Genomic DNA, 21,551 nt, shown 5'->3' with positions numbered 1-21,551 from the left:
ATTACAGACAGTTATTTCAATTCTTTTCTGTAAATGTGAATATCTTACTAACCTCAGAGCTCTTTTTAATCAAAAGTTTTAAGACTGTTTTATAATTCTTCACCAAAATAATTTCTTAAAATGGGTAGGAGTAAGATTTTCAGTGGGAGTTTTTAACAAATGGAATTTTTATTTAATGAAACCTATAGCACAGAATTACAAGCTACTGCCTCTATAATGATTGCATGAAATTTATAACAGTGGCATTGAATCTTAGCAAACTACCTTGATTTTATAAGAAGGTAGGAGGAGGAGTAGAATAAAAGGACATATTGTTGCTACTATAGACTTGGGTAGAAAATGTAAAAAAAAAAACACAAAAAACAAACAAAAAAACCCACAACAACCCTTTTTTGCAAAGAAAACAGCTGTGCCTTACATGATTTTTCATTAAACTTTTGTTGCTTTTGCTACTGTTGATATTCTTCTCTTGATATCATGGCTCCGAAGTCCCTTTTCAGAAATCTGTCAAAAATGAAAAAGCTAATATTCCTGATTATGAGGCAAGTTTGAATAGGTATTTCCTTTCTTTTTTCTCTTCTCATCTCTTCTTCTTTTCTTTTTCTTAAAAAAAAATTTTTTTTTAACGTTTATTCATTTTTGAGAGACAGAGAGAGAGCATGAGTGGGGGAGAGGCAGAGAGAGAGAGGGAGACACAGAATCTGAAGCAGGCTCCAGGCTCCAAGCTGTCAGCACAGAGCCCGACGCAGGGCTTGAACCCACGAACCGGGAGATCATGACCTGAACCAAAGTGGGTTGCTTAACCGACTGAGCCACCCAGGGACCCCTCCCCCCACTTTTTTTGAGTAGGCATTTCTGTAGGTAGTAAATGACAGTTTCCCAAGAACTACAATGGGTGTTTTGGAGAAGCAAACTTTATGCACATATTAAATTGAGACTATTAACTGTAGGTAATGGTAAACATCAAATGGATTCTAAAGTATAAAACAAATGTATTTACAGTGATTTCCATATACTATGATTGTTGTTATCAAGCTCTGGACCTCTCAAGTGATTTGTCTGCAGTATCAAATCTGATTTAGCAAATTCATCTTAACCATAATTCATTATATAGTTATTCATATCAAATTTGGCAAAAAGTTTTTAGTGGGTGAAATCTTGAGACACTTATAATAAATCTCCTTTCCATTTCAGGCTACAGCTCTTCCTGAAATAGCAACTTGTTAGAAAGGATTCCTGGTGATTAAATTGTTCTTCACTTAAGAACTTGTTTTCTTAAAGTTTTGGCTATTTATAGTATTTGATCTCAAAATATTGTTTAGAGTGGTATTTTAAAATTTCTTTTTTTTCTCTAGCTCATAGACTTATAATCCCCAGAGGCTATTTGCATCATAACACTCAAAAATCTTAAAAAATGAGGCAGGAAAAGTGAGTTAAACTTTTCCTTTGATACCATTTGCTGCTCTACAAACAGGCTGCTCCAGAATTAGACACAGAGGCTTAGGGTTGAGTGAGATCTTGTTGGGATGGAGAGACTTGCTCAGGCATCACGGTCCTATTGCAAACACACTCAGTTTGTTTATATTTCTTTATTGGATTTGGGAGAGAGAGGATGGTGACTAAAGTTCATCCGTGACACCACCACCATGAGGCACCTATCCCATTATTTGGTAGTCTTTCCTTATGTTAAGCCTATTCTGTAACTTATCATCATTGGATCCACTGTTAAGTAAGATGCTCTAATAACTTCTGTCCTTGTCCCCAAATGAGTTCTCACAGGGTCCGTGGTTAATGCACCGTCAAAATCCTTGCAGTTTACAGAGCAAGTCACAAGAATTCATGTCCTCTAGCCTTTGCATATGCTGTTTGTTCTTTTGTGACTATGTGCTAACCATGATTCCTTCATTGGCCCATCTTTCCAGATTCTTCCCATGTATCAAACCCAGGAGTCTAGTCATTCTATCTGTTTTGTCCCTTAGCAACCTGTGCATACATTTTCATGTGGCAATTTCACATATCATTATGGTTATTTCTATGTGTGGTTTCACTACTAGAGTGAGAGTATTACAGATATTAAATGCTACATCTTAATGAACCAATAAAATCCTGACACAGTATGCAGTCAGTAAATGAACAAACACGCCAAATAGAATATGTGCATCAGTGAGCAAATCAACGAATTACGTAAGGGAGATATGGCAGAGGAGAAAAAGCCCGACTCTTGTTACTTAGGAATTCTCTCACTTGGCAAATCTTCGCACAAAGGGCATTGAATATATCTGAACCTCTGTCTTCCTCATCTGTTAAAGAAGGCTTATGTTTCTACCTCTCTGCAAAGGTTTCTGGTAGATAATACATAAAATCTCATATGTAAAGGTATAAAGTATTATACAAATATGAGATATTTTTCAGGTTCAAGGCATTATGATATAATCTGTGGGAAAAAAAAACCCTCATTATATGACTGATTAAATGAGGAAAAGGGAAAACAAATACTAAAGAGCAAGAGATTAGATCAAGAGGAACGAGGCCAAAATTTACTGTATTGTCATGAGCACCAGACAAAGAAATGTTAATCCAGGGATTCTAAACTCTGGGTGCACATTAGAATTACCTAAGTATTTAAAAAATGTTTTTAACTGAGCTCTAATTTATCTGGTATGAGGTAGAACTCAGTTTTTGGTATTTTTTAAAACTTCCCAGCTCATTCCCATATATAGCAAGAGTGAGGGCCACTGCCAGGCCACAGGAATTGAAATGATTCTAGGGAGAAAAACTGCATAGCACAACCATGAGATGTAAAAAAGATTAAACAGCATGAAAAGTTAGAAGGACTAGGGACAGGAATTGAATGATTAAAATGTTTAGGAACATCACAAATGAAAATAACTGTTTTAAGGTCTAAGCTTTTTTCTTTAGAAAGCTAAGGGAGCCACTGTGGAGAGATATGAGAGACAGTCCTTCATAATTAACAGGGAAGTTGTTCAGACAAACTTAGGCACAGGCCAAGAATTAATACTGGCAGGGCAGCATTTTACAGACTACACCTTAAAGTTACTTAGGTTGAAAGCAGAGTTTAAAATGGCTATTGCTACCTGTTTACTCACTCATGAAAAGTTCCTAGAGGAGGTAAGTTTTGAACAGGGTTGGAATGATACTGTTTATACAGAAGACAGGAACACAATAGTGTTTTTCATGCGAAAAAGTTTGGGTTTGGGTTTGAGAGTCATGTCTTCCTAGTCTGTCATATTGCTATTTCCCTTAAACCAACCAACAATGAGGTAATTAACTGATATATTTGAAATTGTAATGAAGGGAATCCTGGAAGTCTTTTTTGGTGTTTATTCCCCACCTTTTCCGTGTTTAAAATTATTTCAAAATAAAAAGTCTTAAGGAATGTAATGTGTTTAAAAATATATTTAAATATGTAAAATGGTGGTCTTGAGGTAAAAACATACTGAACTTATACTAAATTCTAAAATTAATTTGCTTTTGAAATGTATTTGAAAGTCATTTTCGAATAGATTATTCTTTGGCATGGGAAAAGTAAAATTTCATTAGTTAATTGAAATGTGGCATACTAGTGTGAAAAAATAGTATCTTCCCTACTTATGTCATACAAATCTGTGCATATGTTGTAGTCATATAGGAGAGGAAAGGTTATATACCAGTGGTGAACCTTTTTTGGAGGCATTACAGTATCTTTTATTAATGTAGAAACCTTAGAAATCCCAATGTTATGTTTAATAAGTGGCCAAACAGCAATACTTATAAATATTCCTTGCCTTGAATTTAATAAGAGATTTAGGAAAGAAGGAAGCAAGGATAACAGGAAGTGAATAATATCTTATTTTCATATAAAAATTATGTAAGGAATATGGAAAACAACCATTTTAATATTTTCATGGAGAAAGCCCAAGCCATAATTCCATATTTTACTTTCCACAATTCACATCCTTTTCCAAGTGAATTATTTTCGTTAACTTGTTTCAAAGAATCTTGATATTTGGTACAGAAGAAAAGTGACGTAATATTTTAAGACCTTAAACTTTTAGGTTTTCAATTTTGTCTGTTTCAAATGTATCATTTATAAAGGCCATGCGTCTAGTAGAGAAGGTATGGGGCTTGGTCCTAGAAAGCTGGGTAACAGCCCAACCTTGAGAAGTGTATTTTGTACGCCTAATCTTCCTCATCTGTAAGTGGGAAAAATAATAATAACTCTGTTACCATGTGTATTGTATAAATCAAGCACTTGAATAACATGTCACACAAAGAGTAGCACCATGTAAGATTTAGTTACCCAAATCATAAGAACATATTGCTTAAAAAAAGAAAGGGTAAAAATAAAATAACTACATTTGAGATTTCTTTAGCTTCGCTTAAAACATTTTGACGATTTGTCTCTCCTGGGGATTTTTTTTTTTCTTTTTTTGGTAAAGGCTGCATATTAATGCATGTACCTATGAGTATAGATGCTTGCTAGTTCAAATGGTACTCCTTTGATTAGACTCTTAGCAAACAGCCATGTCTCTCAATAGACACCCTGAATGTGGAGTAGTTTGTCACAATTATTTGGTAATCTCTTTCAGTGTAACTCACACAGCAAAAGTGACAATATTCCTGTCACTCCTCAGAAATGTCCCAGCTCTGCGGGTTTCCACATTCAGGAGAATGAAGAAAGCCATTACGAGGTATGCCATATCTCTATAGAGACCGTGTTAGTACTGAGCAGTTTGCATTTTCCTAGTGATTGTATATAGTCTGAGTTAACTATTATAAACATTTTCTTTGCCATCCTCTTTTATGTTCATATTTTTATGCTAGTACTTTTTTAAACAACTTAAATAAAGAAATTTAGAACAAAAAGCAAACAATAATATCTTTCCTCTTTGGTAATAGTGCAGCTATTAAATTCAATATTCTTGCCATTGAATGCAAAGTGTTGATTATTACCTATTTTTGGAGAAAGTAATGAGCAACTTTCTTTTGGAGTTAAAGATTCTTAATTGATTCATTTTTATTAGTTGAGCTAAAAGATGTGAACATGTATTTGTTGAAAGATTTATTTGCTTCATATCCTACAGTTAGGGACGATAGAGAAGACCATGTTGCTTAATATGAACAGGTTAACTGGAATTTTTATTAATCTTTTCTCTTTCTTCTACCTTTTCTCAGCTTGATTCTTTACTTCCTCATTTTTTGAATTGAAAATAAAAATTACCTTCCTTTTTTCTTAATGAGTCCATCCACTGTAAAATGTAGAAGATCCACATTTTGTTGTTTTTTCTTTTATCTTTTCTTTTTTTATGCCGTGAGGGCTATTCCAGTACCAATCGTTCTAACAGGACTGGTTGCAAAAATCTATTATATTTATTTTAATTTATTAAAATTGTGGTATAAAACACATAATATTTACCATTTTAATCATTTTAGAGTTACAGTTAGTAGTGTTGAGTATGTTCACATTATATAATAGATCAATTTTTAAGATCAATGTTTTTAAGGAATTGTGTTTCAATAATTAACTCTAATATTAACACACACATATTTGTTTCATGTATTTCTGCAGTCATAACATATGGATTCCAGAGAGATGATGAATAGATAGATAATATGTATATGTATATGTGGTTAATAGCATGCATTCTATTTTCTCATTGAAGCTAGTTTTTTTCCCAATTTCCTTAAAGTTATTGAAAACATTTTTATTATTAGTAGTAGTACAGAGTTGGTTTTTAAAAGGTATTTATTTATTTATTGTGAGTGAGAGAGAGGGTGGGGGAGGGGCAGAGAGAGAGAAAGAGGAGAGAGAAAGGGAGGGAGGGAGAGAGAGAATCCCAAGCAGGCTCCATGCTTAGTGTGGAGCCTGATGCAGGGCTCAATCTCATGACTGTGAGGTCATGACCTGGGCTGAAATCAAGAGTCAGACACTTAAATGACCAAGCCACCCAGGTGCCCCAGTACAGGTTTTTCACACTAGTTTTTGCCAAGTAAAGGCATCTGTCATTCTCAAAACTCCCAGTAGTAATGTAGGTCAGATAAACTATTTTGATTAATAGAAATTTTACTGAGTAAGCAACTTCTTTCTAACAAACCATTAATTGAGATGGAAAAATGTTAAAGTGATATTTTGGACAGTTTTATCTCCTAATACTTCCTTCACATATTTTATTTTTCTTTGTGTGGATCTAATTATTCAGAAGCATCCTTCTTACCTATAGCATATATTCTTCTTCCTATTTTGCTTTTATTTCCTCTCTCTTTCTCCAAAATCTCAATCACTTGGCAGTTGAGAGAAGAACGATAATTTAACCTCTTGATTTATCATCATTAGTGTGTATATTTCAAGTGTGTAGAACATGGAAATTTCTCCCATGAATCACCCTTATTGCATCCAATAATAACACAAGAACAGTTATTCTATGGCATAAATAAATAAGTTTTATTCATAAATAAAAACTCATGTAAATATTTACAAAGCCCATGAACAACATTCTGAAAGCCACTGAAATCCCGAAGATTTCCTTATTTTTTGTAGAGAATTTAAATAAGCCAAAATTAAAATAGTTTTCTGTGAATGGTATTTTTATTCTTCCCTGGCTATTTTATAAGGCCCAATGCACAAGAGCACAGTTTGTACAGGGTTTATTTGTCTAGAGAAGATAGGTAAGAAAGAAAAAATGATACTCCAAGTTATCATGTTGACTTATATTATGATTCCAATTATCAAAGAACAGTGAAAGTAAATCTACTGTGTTATACTTATAAACAAAAGAAAGTAAACAAATTATTTTTAAAAAATCCCCAAATTCTCATTTAACCATCATATTCCAGGCCCATTGTAGTCTGAATGGTTTCAGATTAGGTCATCTCTAAGGTCCTCTGTCTTTCTAGTGGTCTATGATACTACATAAAGATAATGACATTGACAGCTGATATTTTTGTGGCACTGATACTCAGTGCTGGGGTCTGTTTCAAGCTCTTTATGAGTATATTTGGCCATCATTTACATTTTGTCCTTTAAATAGTTTTTCATTTTGTTATTTGTTAAATGGCTTTTCATCATAATATACCTTATTTACTAAGTATACTTTTTTTTTTTTTTTAACACAGAGAGAAAATCTCTGCTGATATTTCTTAGAAAATAAAACTTGGAGACAGAAATAATGCCTGTTTTGCAGTGTTATAAAGCATTCTGTAAGGGACACCTGGGTGGCTCAGTTGGTTAAGTGTGTTCAACACAGGTCATGATCTCAATGTTCATGAGATTGAGCCCTGCATCAGGCTCCATACTTACAGCACAGAGCTTGCTTGGGATTCTCTCCCTCCCTTTCTCTGCCCCTCCTCCACTTGTGTTTTCTCTCTATCTGTCTCTTTTTGTCTTTCTCTGTCAAAATAAGCAAACTTAAAAAAAAAGCATTCTGCAACACAGGGTTTCTGTATAATGTTTAATGTCTATAGAACAATAACAAAGGGGATAGTTTCAGTAACCAGTTCCTTAAAAGTTATTAATCTAATATTAATCATTTTTGAAAATTAATAATGGAAAGTGATCATAACCTACAAAGTTGGTTCCTGTGCTATGCTGTTATTATTTTTCCTTTACATCGAATAATGTGGTAAGCCTGGTAAATATATTACTAATTTTTTATTTTCTCACAATTTATACTTTCCCACTTTAATCACTTTACTAAAGTAAAAAAAAAAACATGTTAGGTCTTTTTATCATAAAAATATTTAATTGAATAAAGCTATACTGTTCAAGTAGAAAGTCATATTTTTGTCAACTAATATTGATTAATCTGAATGAAGCTATTAAGTTTGTATTACAACTTTAGATACAAAACAAAACCAAGGCTGTATGACCAGCAAAGTTTTAATCATTCTTAAATTATCGGACTTTGCCCATCATGCTTAACTTAGATATAACAATTACTGCTCACTCATAGAGGAATGCTAGTATCAGCTAATGGGTAATCTTTTAGCAGACATTATTCCAGACTCTTCATATATATTACCAAATTTTGTCTAATCTATGATGTTAAGATGTTAATGTATAACAGCTTAGCATAACCCATGCTATAATTTCATTTACCATTGAGAAGAATTGCTGTTGATTAAACTCTGATAAGTGCTTATATATGATTTCCTTAATATGTATCCCACTTTAAGTTATTTTAAAGTATAAGAAAGCTTACATATTAGAATCATTAAAATGTAGCTCATTTTAATTCTGACAGCAACCCCATTATTCCCATTTTACAGATAGGGAAACTGAGGCACACGGAAGTTACGTAAGTTGCTTGCATTCACACAGGTAGTAACTAATGGAGCTGGAATATAACCACAGGAACTACAAGGTTAATTACCCTAAGATAGTATTGAAGTCAAAACAAATTCGCAGGCTATTTAGTCATCAGAGACCATGGAAATTATATATTCATATTACTGAGGCATAAGTTGAAGACAAGAAAGATGGAGGAGCTTGCCCTAGGTCACAGAGCTAGCTAGTGATAGCACTAGGATTAGATCCAGGGTTTCTGATCCTCGAGTGATCTAATGACTACTTCTAAGCTACGTAAAAAATTTCTATGCAAATGTTAGAGAAAATAGTTCATATTTGAAAATTTTTCTTAAACTAGATTTTAAATAAGGTCTGGAATTTAAACGAATTGTCATATTTAAGTTTTCCTGACAGAGCTCTGTCACTGGATACAAAAAGCCTTCATAGTTAAAATTCAAGCATAGAAATGAATAAGTGCACATTGTTTTCATGCCATAAATGCATATTACCTTTACTAAGCCTCTTTGATCCATAAATTTTATTGTCATTTCCCTTCTATTATGTTCAGTTCCCTTTACCCATGAAATAGCATAGGATGCAAGTGGATAGAGCTTTCAGTGTCTATATTCTGCAATCTGTAGGAAAATGTCTCATAGTTATTGGAATTCACACAAGACTGCATCTCAGTATGAGTAGCTGTTCCCTGTCACTGTTTTTGATGCTTGAGCTAAAGTATTTTTACAAAATGGTCTAGTGTTCAGTGTATGAATTTTTGAGATAAGACTTTTCCCTTGTAGCAATGAAATCCGAAAATCAATGTCAGATGAAAATCTTAGCTCTAAGAGTTAGGGAGATTGGTGGAAGACTTTTAAAATAAGTATGAATTTTAGCCGCCAGACTTTGGAAATGTGGCAGTTATCACAAGTGTGAAATTCATGGGTACAGATGGTTGATCAAGATATCCCAGGATGGACCACTACTATAAATCTCCAGACCAAAACTGGGAAAACAGTTTTGATAAGGAAAATGTTTTTAACCTTTTACATAAATTTGTGACACAGGGTTTGCTGGTCAGAGATACATAGAAGTTAAATTATCATTGGCTTCACAAACATTCCAATGGTATCATTTGATGGAAATATTTAACAGAATAAAAATATGTCAAATGAGAGTGAGAGGAGCATGTGGGAAGAGAATAGAATTAAAATGTATTAGATTATTACTATTAATTTGTGTGTTGCATTTCACATTCATAACCTCATTTAGGACAATAAGTCTTCCAGGTAAGTATACTTTTCCCACCATTAAAGACGGAGTTACAGGTATACCTTGAGCTTAGGTTCACCGAAACAAAGGCACACTGAGAGCTAGGAGAACAGTGGTTCTCCATGTTTGTAACCATAGCATAGAACACTCTAATTTAAATTAATAGTATCAAATGGAGTAATAGCAAAATGATAATGTTATCTGTTACGTTCAAATAAAAAGGGAAAGATATAAAGCCAAAAGGCTTTTACTTTTGTCTCACTTGATCTTGGTCTTTTCTTTTTTCTCTTCTCTTTCCTTTCCTCTTTTCTGTATTTATTACAGATTAACTTTGACTTAAGTAACTAAGTCTGGATCTAAATAAACAGAATCTAGTATATGAAATATTATACTACATACTTACATTTTCCTGTTTTTGGTGTTTTATATAGTTGTGTGACCCAAGCACATTTAATTTTCAAAGAATAAATGTGTTCTGTCCTTAGAATAGAGATTACAGTTGATATCAGCTTTTAAGTTAAAGTAATTAGTAGTCAAATCATTTAGCAATAATTACATGTTATAATATTTTGGAGTAATTTTATCTAATAATACCAAATTAATTCACAAGCCAGTTTGTTTTCATTTTTTTTCTTTATAAGAACAAACTTTTCTAAAATCCCAAAGGTAAAAATATTTAAGATATACACACACACATACATGCACACACACTCTTACTATATACATTGATATACTATATATTTTGGGAATAATTCTCAGTATATCAAAATATTTAAATTCTCAGTAACATCTAAGATTACCCGCCAAAATGATAAAAGCTGTGTTACACTTCAGTCACTTATGGTGAAACTTTGCATATATTACAGTCAGTAGAGAAAGGATGCTACACGACAGACCAGCTCACTCACTAGATAAGGATTTATTCCTCTTTTCATTCTTTTATCATTAAGGACCCAAATCTGCACTTTAGCAAAATAACAAAAAATACATATCATGGTTTGCAGCTTGTTAGGGTTAAGTTCTCACATGCCCAACTGGGAAAAGTCAAAGATCTTACTTACATGCCATTTTATGTAAGATTAGCCTTGTGGACAGTTTCTAACAAATCCAGGGACAATTGCTGACTACCATTTTAAACCATACTTAATGACTGATTGAAAAGTCTCCTTGATATGTATTTGTCATGTGTGATTTATATTATATAGAGATAAATTTTCCCTACATCTTTGAATTTTTGTTAATTACCACTTATTTGCTACCAAGTCAGTATAGATAAATTTGAAACAAATTAAGAAGTCAAAGAATTTTTAGTACAATAGTACACAGACACTACAGACATTCGTGTCTAATGCCTATGTATGATGTTTTCTACAAACACATTAATATTGTTATTTCACAGTAGAAACTTATGTTTGAAAATCATAGGAGGTATTAGCAGTATGGAGTAATATAAAAATATACATATTTCACCAAATCTCTCCTACTTATCTCTGCCTTCTGAATGTGGTTTGATTTAATTTTTTAAATGGAGCCATAAATACATCCCCTAAGCCAGATAAACAGAGATTGGGTGCTAGACATTCTTTCCTTTGTTCTCACCCATAAACATGATGTTGAGACTATTCTGTGGAGTGGAAGCAAATTACCCATCTTCCCCTTGTTGACCTTTTCCATAATTGTACTGAAACCAGTCTGTAAATCCTACATTAATAATCCCTGTCTGCCTGCCTGCCACAAATATTCATCCAACAAATATACCAAAGATTCTGTTACATGATATGCTAAGTACCATGCTAAGCAGGCAGGCACACGTACTTCTTTTTGTCTCAGGTATTACAGGGGACACATTTTTATATTCAGCAAGTTGCCATAAAGTGCAAGCAGTGGTACAATAAGATATGTTCAAGAATCAAGAACACATGGCAGGAGCAAATTTAACCTAGGAGAGGAAAACATAATGTTACTGTAAGGCTTGAACGAGTCTACCAGGTAAATGATCAAGAGTGGTGTGATTTCTGTGGTTGTGGACAAATGAGAATGTTTCTCAGAAAGATTGCCTGTGTGAAGCCTAGGTGTTGGGAAGAGGCATCACAGGTTTGAGGAAATTTCCATTGGGTTATTTCTCTTCTCAATTCAGATGTCTTTCGGCTCTATTATCAAGACATCATCCTGGCTCATAATATAGAATGGCAATAGCTATCAAATTTGTAATGCAATATCCACATATACTTTAAAAAGATTAAGTTTATTTTGAGACAGAGAGAGAGAGCAAGCATGAGCTGGGTAGGGGCAGAGAGAGAGGTAGAGAGAGAATCCACAGCAGAGAATCTGATGTAGTGCTTGAACTCAAGAACCATGAGATCAAGAACCTGAGCCACAATCAAGAGTCAGGTGCTGGGGCACCTGGGTGGCGCAGTCGGTTAAGCGTCCGACTTCAGCTCAGGTCATGATCTCGCGGTCCGTGAGTTCGAGCCCCGCGTCGGGCTCTGGGCTGATGGCTCAGAGCCTGGAGCCTGCTTCCGATTCTGTGTCTCCTTCTCTCTCTGCCCCTCCCCCCTTCATGCTCTGTCTCTCTCTGTCTCAAAAATAAATAAACGTTAAAAAAAAAATTAAAAAAAAAAAGAAAAGAGTCAGGTGCTTAACCGAGTCACCCATGTGCCCCTCTACATATACTTTTGATTATTAAGAACAGTGACTATATAATGTTTCTCAATGCGTGTTCAATATTGTTTTAAAAACTTTTGAACAATTGTGAAATCAGGTATGCATATTAATAGATGCATTCCTACAGATTTGGATTTTTAAGTGAATTTTATACATAATAATTGTATATACTGTATATGAATATATGTAATAGATATTACTTAAGGTTGCATGTGTATGTGGATGTGCAAATCTGATTTTATATGTAATAATTGATAACCCCCTATTATTTATTTATTTTGATTTTATTTATTTTTTATTAAAATTTTTTCGAATGTTTATTTATTTTTGAGAGAGACAGAGTGCGAGTAGCAGAGGGAAGGGAGTGGGAGACACAGAATTCAAAGCAGGCTCAAGGCTCTGAGCCGTCAGTACAGAGCCTAATGCGGGGTTGAACCCATGAACTGCGAGATCATGACCTGAGCTACAGTCAGATACTTAACCCACTGAGCCACCCAGGCACCGCAATAGCTCCCTACTATTAAGAAAGTGCACATTAATGTTTTCCAAAAGCTAAATAAATATACTTGATCCATTGGGGATCGTTTCATTGGAAATTCATGGAGAAGATTTCCGTTTGATTCCCTGTATTCCAGCAACAGCTATAAATCAGTGATCAAATTTTCCTCTAACTTAAGTTTTTTTTTTTTTCCATTACTTAACCCTGTGTAAAGGATGGCCATCACCGTCTTTTACTTTTTATTATACATGTTCTGCCAATTTCTTCTTCACCACAGAGCAAGTGGCCTTGGGTTTATTCACAAGAAGAACCACATTTGACAGATTTGCTGATGGTGTCAGCCATGGTTGCATGCTTGATGGACAGCACCAAACCTTGCTGTGGCCCAGCTCCTGCTAATTAGTCGTTTGAAGCCACTTTGTGTGCCACAGGCACATAGGCTTATCACCCAAAGACATCTTTGCCATTCAGAATGACAAGTGTGATGCAGCTGTTTGTGGAGGGAATAGAGTGTACAAAGAGAGAGAAGGGCCTTTCAAACAAGTGACAACCATAGTACCTTTCACTGAAGGATCCTGAAATTATAACAAAACAACCAAAAGGTAGAATACAAAAAGGTGTAAATCAATATCTGTTACATCGGCATGGAACCCACACATGAAATGACAATAAATAATATCAAACTGTGAGAATGAGAGAAAAATATCCCTGCCTGATAGTACTTTTTAAATCAACTGAGGTTGCATGTTGTGATTAATACAGGCCGGGCATTTGCATATAGAATTAACATAGATGTGTGGAGTTTTCAGAAGGTTCTGCATATATCTGTGGATACTAATAGAGAAGCCTGATGGAAAGCTTTGTATTTAAAGTCCTATAGCGTACATGGTCATAAATAATTTATTGGGACACTAAATATCTCAGGACATTGAAGACCCATTGGGAAGAGTGAAGGTAATACAAATACATGTGAGAAGAGGATAGAAATAGAAAAGATAGAAAACTAGGAAATGTTAACATTTTTTTAGAAAATTAAAATATTGAAATAATAATGAGTGAAAATTTCTTCTCTGTGATGATTCTGAACTGTGAGATTTCTTTCTAGTTACCACTGAAAGGATTTGTAAATCAAATGGAAAGTCAAAAGATCTATTGTTAGAAGTGCACATTGGCAAATTAAATAGATATTTTTCACAAAAGCTTTCATATTATAAAATCCTCATTCTAATTTCCAAATATCTACCAAGAATAATGTTTTTATAGATGATATTTAGTATTTTATAAAACAATTTTAATTGTATGTATGCATATAGGATATAGAAATTCTTATAATAAGATACTTCAAACTTGAAATGGGTTTTTGGATGTTTACACTAGTTATATATATTTATATAACAGATATTATTATTATACTCTATAAATATATATAGTGATTACTGCAGAGGGCATATGAGATGTCATTTGTTGTGTCACCAAATCTTGGTAAGTATGGACATAGAATTATAACTAGTCTTTTTATCTGTTCTATAGTCCATAAAATTTTGGATATAGATATAAAAATGTTTTACCTATTTAAAAAGCTTGAGACACACTTATGTATGCCAGTTAAATGGACAATGATACATATCATATAAACTACATAAACCCAGCTTTGTCTTGATGTTAGCTTTTATTTTAGCTTTATAATAAATAATTTTGAGTTTAAAAATGCTAAAGCTTATTTATAAATAGAAGTGGCATAGAATCACTCTAATTATTGAGCAGTGGTTACCTAGATTTACTTTTTCTCCTTTAGATGATTCAAACAAACAGTGGAGTATGTTAGGATTTATGTGTATATGTTGCATATGTTAAATACAGATGAAATCTTCAAAAAGAATAGACTAAGTACATACTTTCTCTTTAAATGCCATTTATTTCTTCAATTTTGGAATTACTGGAAACCTCGATTATTCAGTATCTACAGCATATTACGCATGAGAAAGAATTTTGGAACCAAGACCACCAGGAGATCCATGTTAAGCAGGTCAGGAATGGAGTCCGAATATGATCTTTTTGAAAATTTTCAAATTTTATGAAGTATCTAATAGGTTTAATGTGAAAGGTGGACAGGAAGACTGAGGCAGAGTTTCATTAATGATGAGTATATAGGTTATGTAGATAAATGAGTAAGTCTTTCAGTCTGAGGTTTAGCATCAGCTTTTTCTTAATGGAATAGAAAAGAACAGAGTAGAATAAACTGTATAGAATTATAAAATAGGTTAAAACAGAATAGAATGAGGAAAGAAGAGGATAAGGGAAATAAACAGAAGATACATATGAAGTATATGTTATATACAATTGTTAAATATTATTTTACTTTACTTCACATGTATACATTTGTTTATATTTGAGTGCTTATACCATGTTTCTATGTAAAATGAGTTGCTCAGTGTGGGACAAGTTAAAAAATTTGAAAGTCACTGATAAAAAATAGCCCAGACTTACATACCACTTACCATTCATCAATAACTCTTCAAAATCACTTTGATTATATTAACTTGATGAATTAACTTCTCAGTGGGGTAAACTCTTCTATGATTCTGGTTATAGTTGAATAAAGGAAGGTATAGGAGACACGTGACTTGTATAGTCACACAGCAGATAAGGGGCTGTGGCAGGATTCAAATCCAGAAAATCTAGATCTGTGGGTTGTGCTCTTGGCCACTGCTCTAATGCTTCCACCAAAGGTGGCAGCAGATCCAGGGTTTGAGACCAGCCTCCTGACTCACAGTGTAATACAACTCTCTTTCACTTCGGCAGTGACCTCTCCTGTCAGCCTAAATCCCAATCCGAGGGCAGAGTTTACAGATGTAAACTCTCAGCCTTGTAAAGAGGGTGTATAAGCTCAATGAGTCTAAGAAGTTCTCCCCTCAGTGACTTCTCTTGGTGATTTACAGTAGGGTTAGCATACAAATGCACTTAAGTAATTTAATTGTAAATGCATCTATTTACATTTAGTTTTACCTACTCAGTGGTAACCTAATTTGACTCAAATGAAAGAACACCTATTAATACTATTTTCCATATAACTCACTTTGACAAATAGCCTAGGCCATGAATGATACTATATGCTAAAATTTATTTAATGATGTTAAAATGAAGAACCTTGAAATTTAAGGAAAACCTCCATTTATTAAGATGCATGTCAGAAAATAAAACAAAAAGGAAACAAAAAAAATGGTGTCAAAGGTGTATGCATGTTTGTGTACCATGGTGTCAAAGGTGTCACAAATGGTGTCAAAGGTGTATGCATGTATTATCCACACACTTGTTACCAAAGAAGTAAAAGTATTTTTTAAGTTTATGATTCTTCCTTGTTTTCAGACAAAATTTTAAATGATATATGTCTAACATATTTTTCAAATAAGGGTTCATTCAAAAAAGCAGCAGCCCAAAGTCTTTTTTATTGAGGCCAAATTCTCTCTGTTTTGGACATTGTTACCCATTCGAATGTGTGTGTTTTTTGTTTTGTTTGGTTTTGGTTTTTAAGATTTCTATGTCTTATCACAAATATGGTATCTTCTTTTTTTTCCAATTTTGCAAAGAATGTTTCAGAAATAAGATCAATATGAAATTATTTTTTCTAGTTTTTATCTACTTTATAAAATATAAATCCCAAACACAATGATATGTTGTAATTATTACACAAACACTGTTACATGGTGAAAAATGACAAAAATAGAGCTACATTTTGGGCGGCAGCCAACTCCAGCTTCTTTGTCAGGTAATGTAAGTTTATGAATTTTGCATGCAATTCAGACAGTTTCTGAATTTGGACACATTAAAAGAATGGCTAAAATTTAATTTGGTCAAGTACTGCTCACATATATAAAATGTAAGTAGTTTCAGATTGACCACTAATATTAGAAAACTAGCCAGTTAGATGTATAGGGTATTATGAAAATAGAGGGAAAAGTCATTCATTACTTGATACTTTCTTAACATATTTTAATTTTTCTTTATGTCACCCACATGTTTGCATCTTAAAATAGGGATGAATGTGAGGAGATTGCTACTACATTCAAACATTTTATGAATCTGTTCTCTACCTACAGAAGATGGAAGTTCCTTGAAACCCAGGAGTCAGAATCTCCCAAATAATTCCATTCAGGGTCAGTTAAAGTAGAAAAAGTAACTAAACAAACTAACCAACGAACTAGCCAACTAAATCCCGTAACACATGTAAGTTTGATAATGAGTTCTGAAATAATGAACTCCATACATTTAAAATAGGTAACTATGTGAGTTTAGCCTGCATCTAACAACAGGAATTTTCTTTAAAAACATACTTTTAGGGGCGCCTGGGTGGCTCAGTAGGTTAGGCGTCCGACTTCACTCAGGTCATGATCTCATGGTTTGTGGGTTCGAGTCCCGCATCGGGCTCTGTGCTGACAGCTCAGAGCCTGGAGCCTGCTTTGGGTTCTATGTCTCCCTCTCTCTCTGCCCCTCCCCACCTCTCACCTTGTCTCACTGTGTCTGTCAAAAATAAATAAATGTAATAAAAAAATTACAAAAATAAAAACATACCTTTAGGGAAGAGGTTTATACTTCTTTTCAAATTGGTTCTTGTAGCCTTGTACATTCCAACACTCCTGGTCTATCGGTAGATAGTTATTCCCATGTTTTTGGCCAGGAAGCCAAGCAGCTTTAAAATGTACTTTCTGGGGGTGCCTGGGTGACTCATTTGGTTTAGCATCTGACTCTTGATTTTGGCTCAGGTCATGATCTCATGGTTCATGAGTTTGAGCCCCGTATCATCGGGCTTTGCGTTGAAAGTGTGGAGCCTGCTTGGGATTCTCTGTCTCCCCCTCTCTGCTCCTCCCCGCTTCTCTCAAAATAAATAAATAAACTTTTTTTTAAATGTACTTTCTGTCTGAATTATCTCAATTTTGACTGGAATGGCTATTTAGGACATGATACCTATTTAGAACAAATGAATAGTATAAAATGTCAACAAATTTTATATTGATATTTAATTTTGAGCATTTTGTAGATATGCATTTTACTGAAATTTTATAGATTTGATATTGTTTTTTAAAGAGGCGGCTGGATTGTTTATTCACTTATTGGCATAGTTATTACATGAGGTATTTTCCATTTGAAACCATGGAAAACTTCCACTCAACACAAAAAGGGAAAGCAAGAACCTTTTGGGTGAATCTAATCTTAATTCAGAATGTATGTAGAAAACACAATACTTAGTATCTTAAATGAGGCAAATATTGATACAATAAAGAAAACCAAATTTAAATTCAAATTATGGATTGAAAACATAGACAAATTGTGGTAGCATACAATGTAATACTATGCAGCAGTGAAGCAAAGAAACCACTGATACATGCTACAACATGGATGAATATTATGCTAAGTGAAAGAAAAAACAGAAATAAAAGGTTACATATTGTATAATTTAATTTATATGACATGTTGGAAAAGGTAAAGCTATAGAGACAGAACTTAGACCAGTGGTTGCCAAGAGCTGGGGCTTGAGGGGCTCAGAGGAAGTTCTTGGAGTGATGAAGATGTTCTATAATTTGATTGTAGTTGTATGTATATCAAAAAAAATTGCATTCGATGGATTTAAATAGGCAAAGGAGACCTTATTCAAGACTACAGTTAGGAGAGAGATGAATTCAACCTCTTTGAAACAAATGCAGGAAACCTTTTAAGCATTGGGGTGAGCTCGTGGGAAAAGATTGAAGCATGTTAGGAAGGAAGCTGGTCAATGTGATTAGACTGGCTGTGCTTACTGACTGGCACTTAGCAAAGTTAGGCTCCTCCCTTCCCACAGAGACCAGGAGATATGGAGGCCATTTTTCTTGATGAAAAATTACATTACATTTCAAAGGGATAACCACTAGGTCTTTGAGAAAGACATTCCTGAGTCATGAAACTGGCAAGAGCTGAGAAACCAAGTTATGTCTTGAGAGGACAGAGACAGAATTTACAAGTTTTGTTTTTGTTTTTATTTTAAAGGAAATGTTCTAAGACAAGGGAGGTCAAGGGCTTAGCGTAAGGAAGGAGCCTGTCTCAAGTTGAAGCAAGGTAAGGGGAGCATTAAGAGCGTCTTAGGTTCCATGATTGTGTGTGTATCAGAACTCATAGAACTTTATTCCTGAATGGGTGACTCTCACTGTATGCAAATGATTTCACAGTATGCCAAAAAAAAAAAAAAATTCAGCTAGGAAAAATATCATCATGGGTGTAGACTGAAAGCAGTAGAATCATGATGCCCCAGAGAAAGGAAAAAAGTGAGATTATAACTCCACAGGAAATGAGTCTTTTACTCTTCCATATATGGACCATCTAACATCTTTCATTAGTGACGTGATAATTCATAAAACCCAATATATGCACCAGGTCTCTGCCGAGAAATATAAAACAGAGACCCTAGATGCTATAGACAAATTGTTTGCTGGCTCATCTTTCTGTTTACTGGATTGTTAAGCAAGAAGTCTTTGTTACCCAGAGGAGCATATTTGATTAAAATCAATACACATATATCCACATGCTACACCACAGTCACTATTCCACCTTCATGGAATTGAAGCATCTGTACTATTCTTACCACCACTACTGTGGTACATAGTTATAGTGAAAAGCATCTCAGCAGGAGTGAACTTTGCTTTTTGTCATGTGCCTCTTTCTCAGAATGCAACAGTCTAGTGGCCGAAAAAGAAAAGAGAGTTTCTATAGGTTGACTCCTAAAATGCTGAATGCTTTATTTTAATTCCAGAACCACAGTGGCTAGTCTCCCTGTAGCGGCAATGGGAGAGCAAAGTTCTTGTTTTCACCAGGGAATAGGTGACAACCAGGGTCATGGGGAGCCAGGATCTCCAGGGAACAGCTGGTTAAGGGGATCCACCAGCACCTCTGTCCCTACCCTTTAGTCACTTCACTGAAAATACAAAAGGCTTATTTAGCAGCACCCTTAGGCATATGCATCACAGAACCACTCAACACAAGTATTTCCTCTCTGAGGCTTCCCCCACTCCCCCCTCCTGACCTTGAGAAGTGTTGACAAAGGACATAAAAGATGGAACAGACAGAAGTTTCACGATGAACCAAAAAATTATGTTCTGCTGCATGATGAAGAGAAAAAGGGAGAAAGCTAGATATATGTTTGGTTTAAATAAGTCTCCACAAATTCTGTAACGCTTTGTGCAAACTTGGCCCCAGATCAGAGGTACTCAGCCTGCACAGTAATCAGGACTTTCTCAATAAACCTCAGCCTGTTACGGTTCTTACCACATTTACTTTCTCAATATGATAGTACTTTACAGCTATCTACTCGATTATGGCCAGAGTTCCTAGCAGTTATTGATAACCATACCATCGACTTTATATCTCAGCCAGCACAGGCAGGGGGAAGGCAATCAGCACAGTGAATTTCCTAACCTGGATATATCTTCCTGAAACGCGAAGATGATGACTCAGTTCTACAATTGAGCTTGTGATTCTCAGTGTGGCGAAACTTCTTATGTCATTTTTATTTTTAGCTCTTTGGCACAATTATAGAAAATTCTTGTAGGAAAATCACAGCTTCCATAAGGAGGAGCCCTGACTGCTTTTCAGAGGTTCAAAATGTTGGGAAAATTCATAAACCCTGTGCAATGCATTCCTTGGTGGGGAAATGCAGATAAATTTTTGTTTACTGAAAGAATGAAGCAAGATTGCAAGACAGTTTCAGTTTATCTTTTCCGTTCTCTACCCTCTCTTTCTGAACTCTGCCTTGTATTTCCTTTGCCGGAGCTACTATCAAAAATCCACACTCTTCTAAGGCCTACCTTTCTTCAAAAATCACATCTCTGAAATTCAAGGGTCCATTTCCTGCGTGTGCAGCATAACTAAGTTGTGTGAACATGTAGTTGATGAGAATGACAATTTTGAGTAACTACTCTTCGACCTTCCCCTCATTGAGATGTGAGTGAGTAAAATGAGTTAGTTTCACATAAAGCCAGAGGTATTTGCAAGCTGAATTCAGTAAGACCATGTCATAGTGGTTTGATACATCAGAGTGACTTCAATCGCACAATATATGGGGCCAAAATTTGGGATCACCACCTACATAACCTTATGTATGGTTATTATCCACATTATGTATGTAATCACTCCTTTATTAAAAGTGGTGTTATGACTTTTAGTTCTGGAAAAATATAATTTTAGATATTCTTATTATGTAGGAAAATGACATTTAGATTTTACAATTTGGGTTTTTAGTAATTTTAGCAATATAGGTGTGCTTTTACTTCTAAGTCAGTGTCTAGTATGCTTCAAATACCAGAGATGATGTGAAATAATGATATGAATGCAAGATCTAGGTAATATTTTACAGCAAAGCTGTTACTTAATGGTCTTTTCTGATATCTTGTTAATAATTAGCATATTAGTATTACTGTTATCAGTTCTAAAGTATAGCAGTAGCTGGTACCGAGTACTCTTTTTTTTTTTTTTAAAGTTGATTTATTTTGAGAAAGAGCGCAAGCAGGGTAGGGAGAGAGAGAGAGAGAGAGAGGAGAGAGAGAGAGATGGGGAGAGAATCCTAAGCAGGCTCCACGCTGTCAGCACACAGTCCGATGCAGGGGTTGAACTCATGAACCATGAGACCATGACCTGAGCTGAAATCAAGAGTTGGACACTTAACTGACTGAGTCACCGAGGCACCCCCCAAGAGTACTCTTAATGATTTTATATTGTTATGAAGGCATGCTATTTATGAGGGCACTCTACAGTTACAAATCAGTACATTGCTTATTTGAAAGTTTCAAATGTTTTTATTAACATCTCCCTTTTATA

At 34.5% G+C, this 21,551-nt stretch overlaps 1 protein-coding gene across 9 annotated transcripts in view; it reads left to right on the top strand.

Moving 5' to 3' along the window:
- Positions 1-21,551, top strand: part of PCDH9 (protocadherin 9) — a 922,428-nt gene that overhangs the window by 337,802 nt on the left and 563,075 nt on the right. For 6 of the 9 annotated variants that reach the window (XM_042977836.1, XM_042977825.1, XM_042977849.1 and 3 more), the window contains exon 3: positions 4,590-4,691. The exons of 1 other annotated variant lie outside the window; for it this stretch is intronic. In XM_042977836.1, the coding sequence (XP_042833770.1) occupies positions 4,590-4,691 (102 nt within the window). Of the gene's footprint in view, positions 1-4,589; positions 4,692-12,990; positions 13,361-18,731; positions 18,801-21,551 lie in introns of those variants that run through there. 2 more of the 9 variants (XR_006214593.1, XM_042977868.1) reach the window with 2 other exon arrangements.

Source organism: Panthera tigris, chromosome A1, assembly GCF_018350195.1.
Source record: "Panthera tigris isolate Pti1 chromosome A1, P.tigris_Pti1_mat1.1, whole genome shotgun sequence".
Taxonomy (NCBI): domain Eukaryota; kingdom Metazoa; phylum Chordata; class Mammalia; order Carnivora; family Felidae; genus Panthera; species Panthera tigris.
Note: the sequence above shows the minus strand (reverse complement) of the source record. Positions and strands in the feature narration are given on the sequence as shown.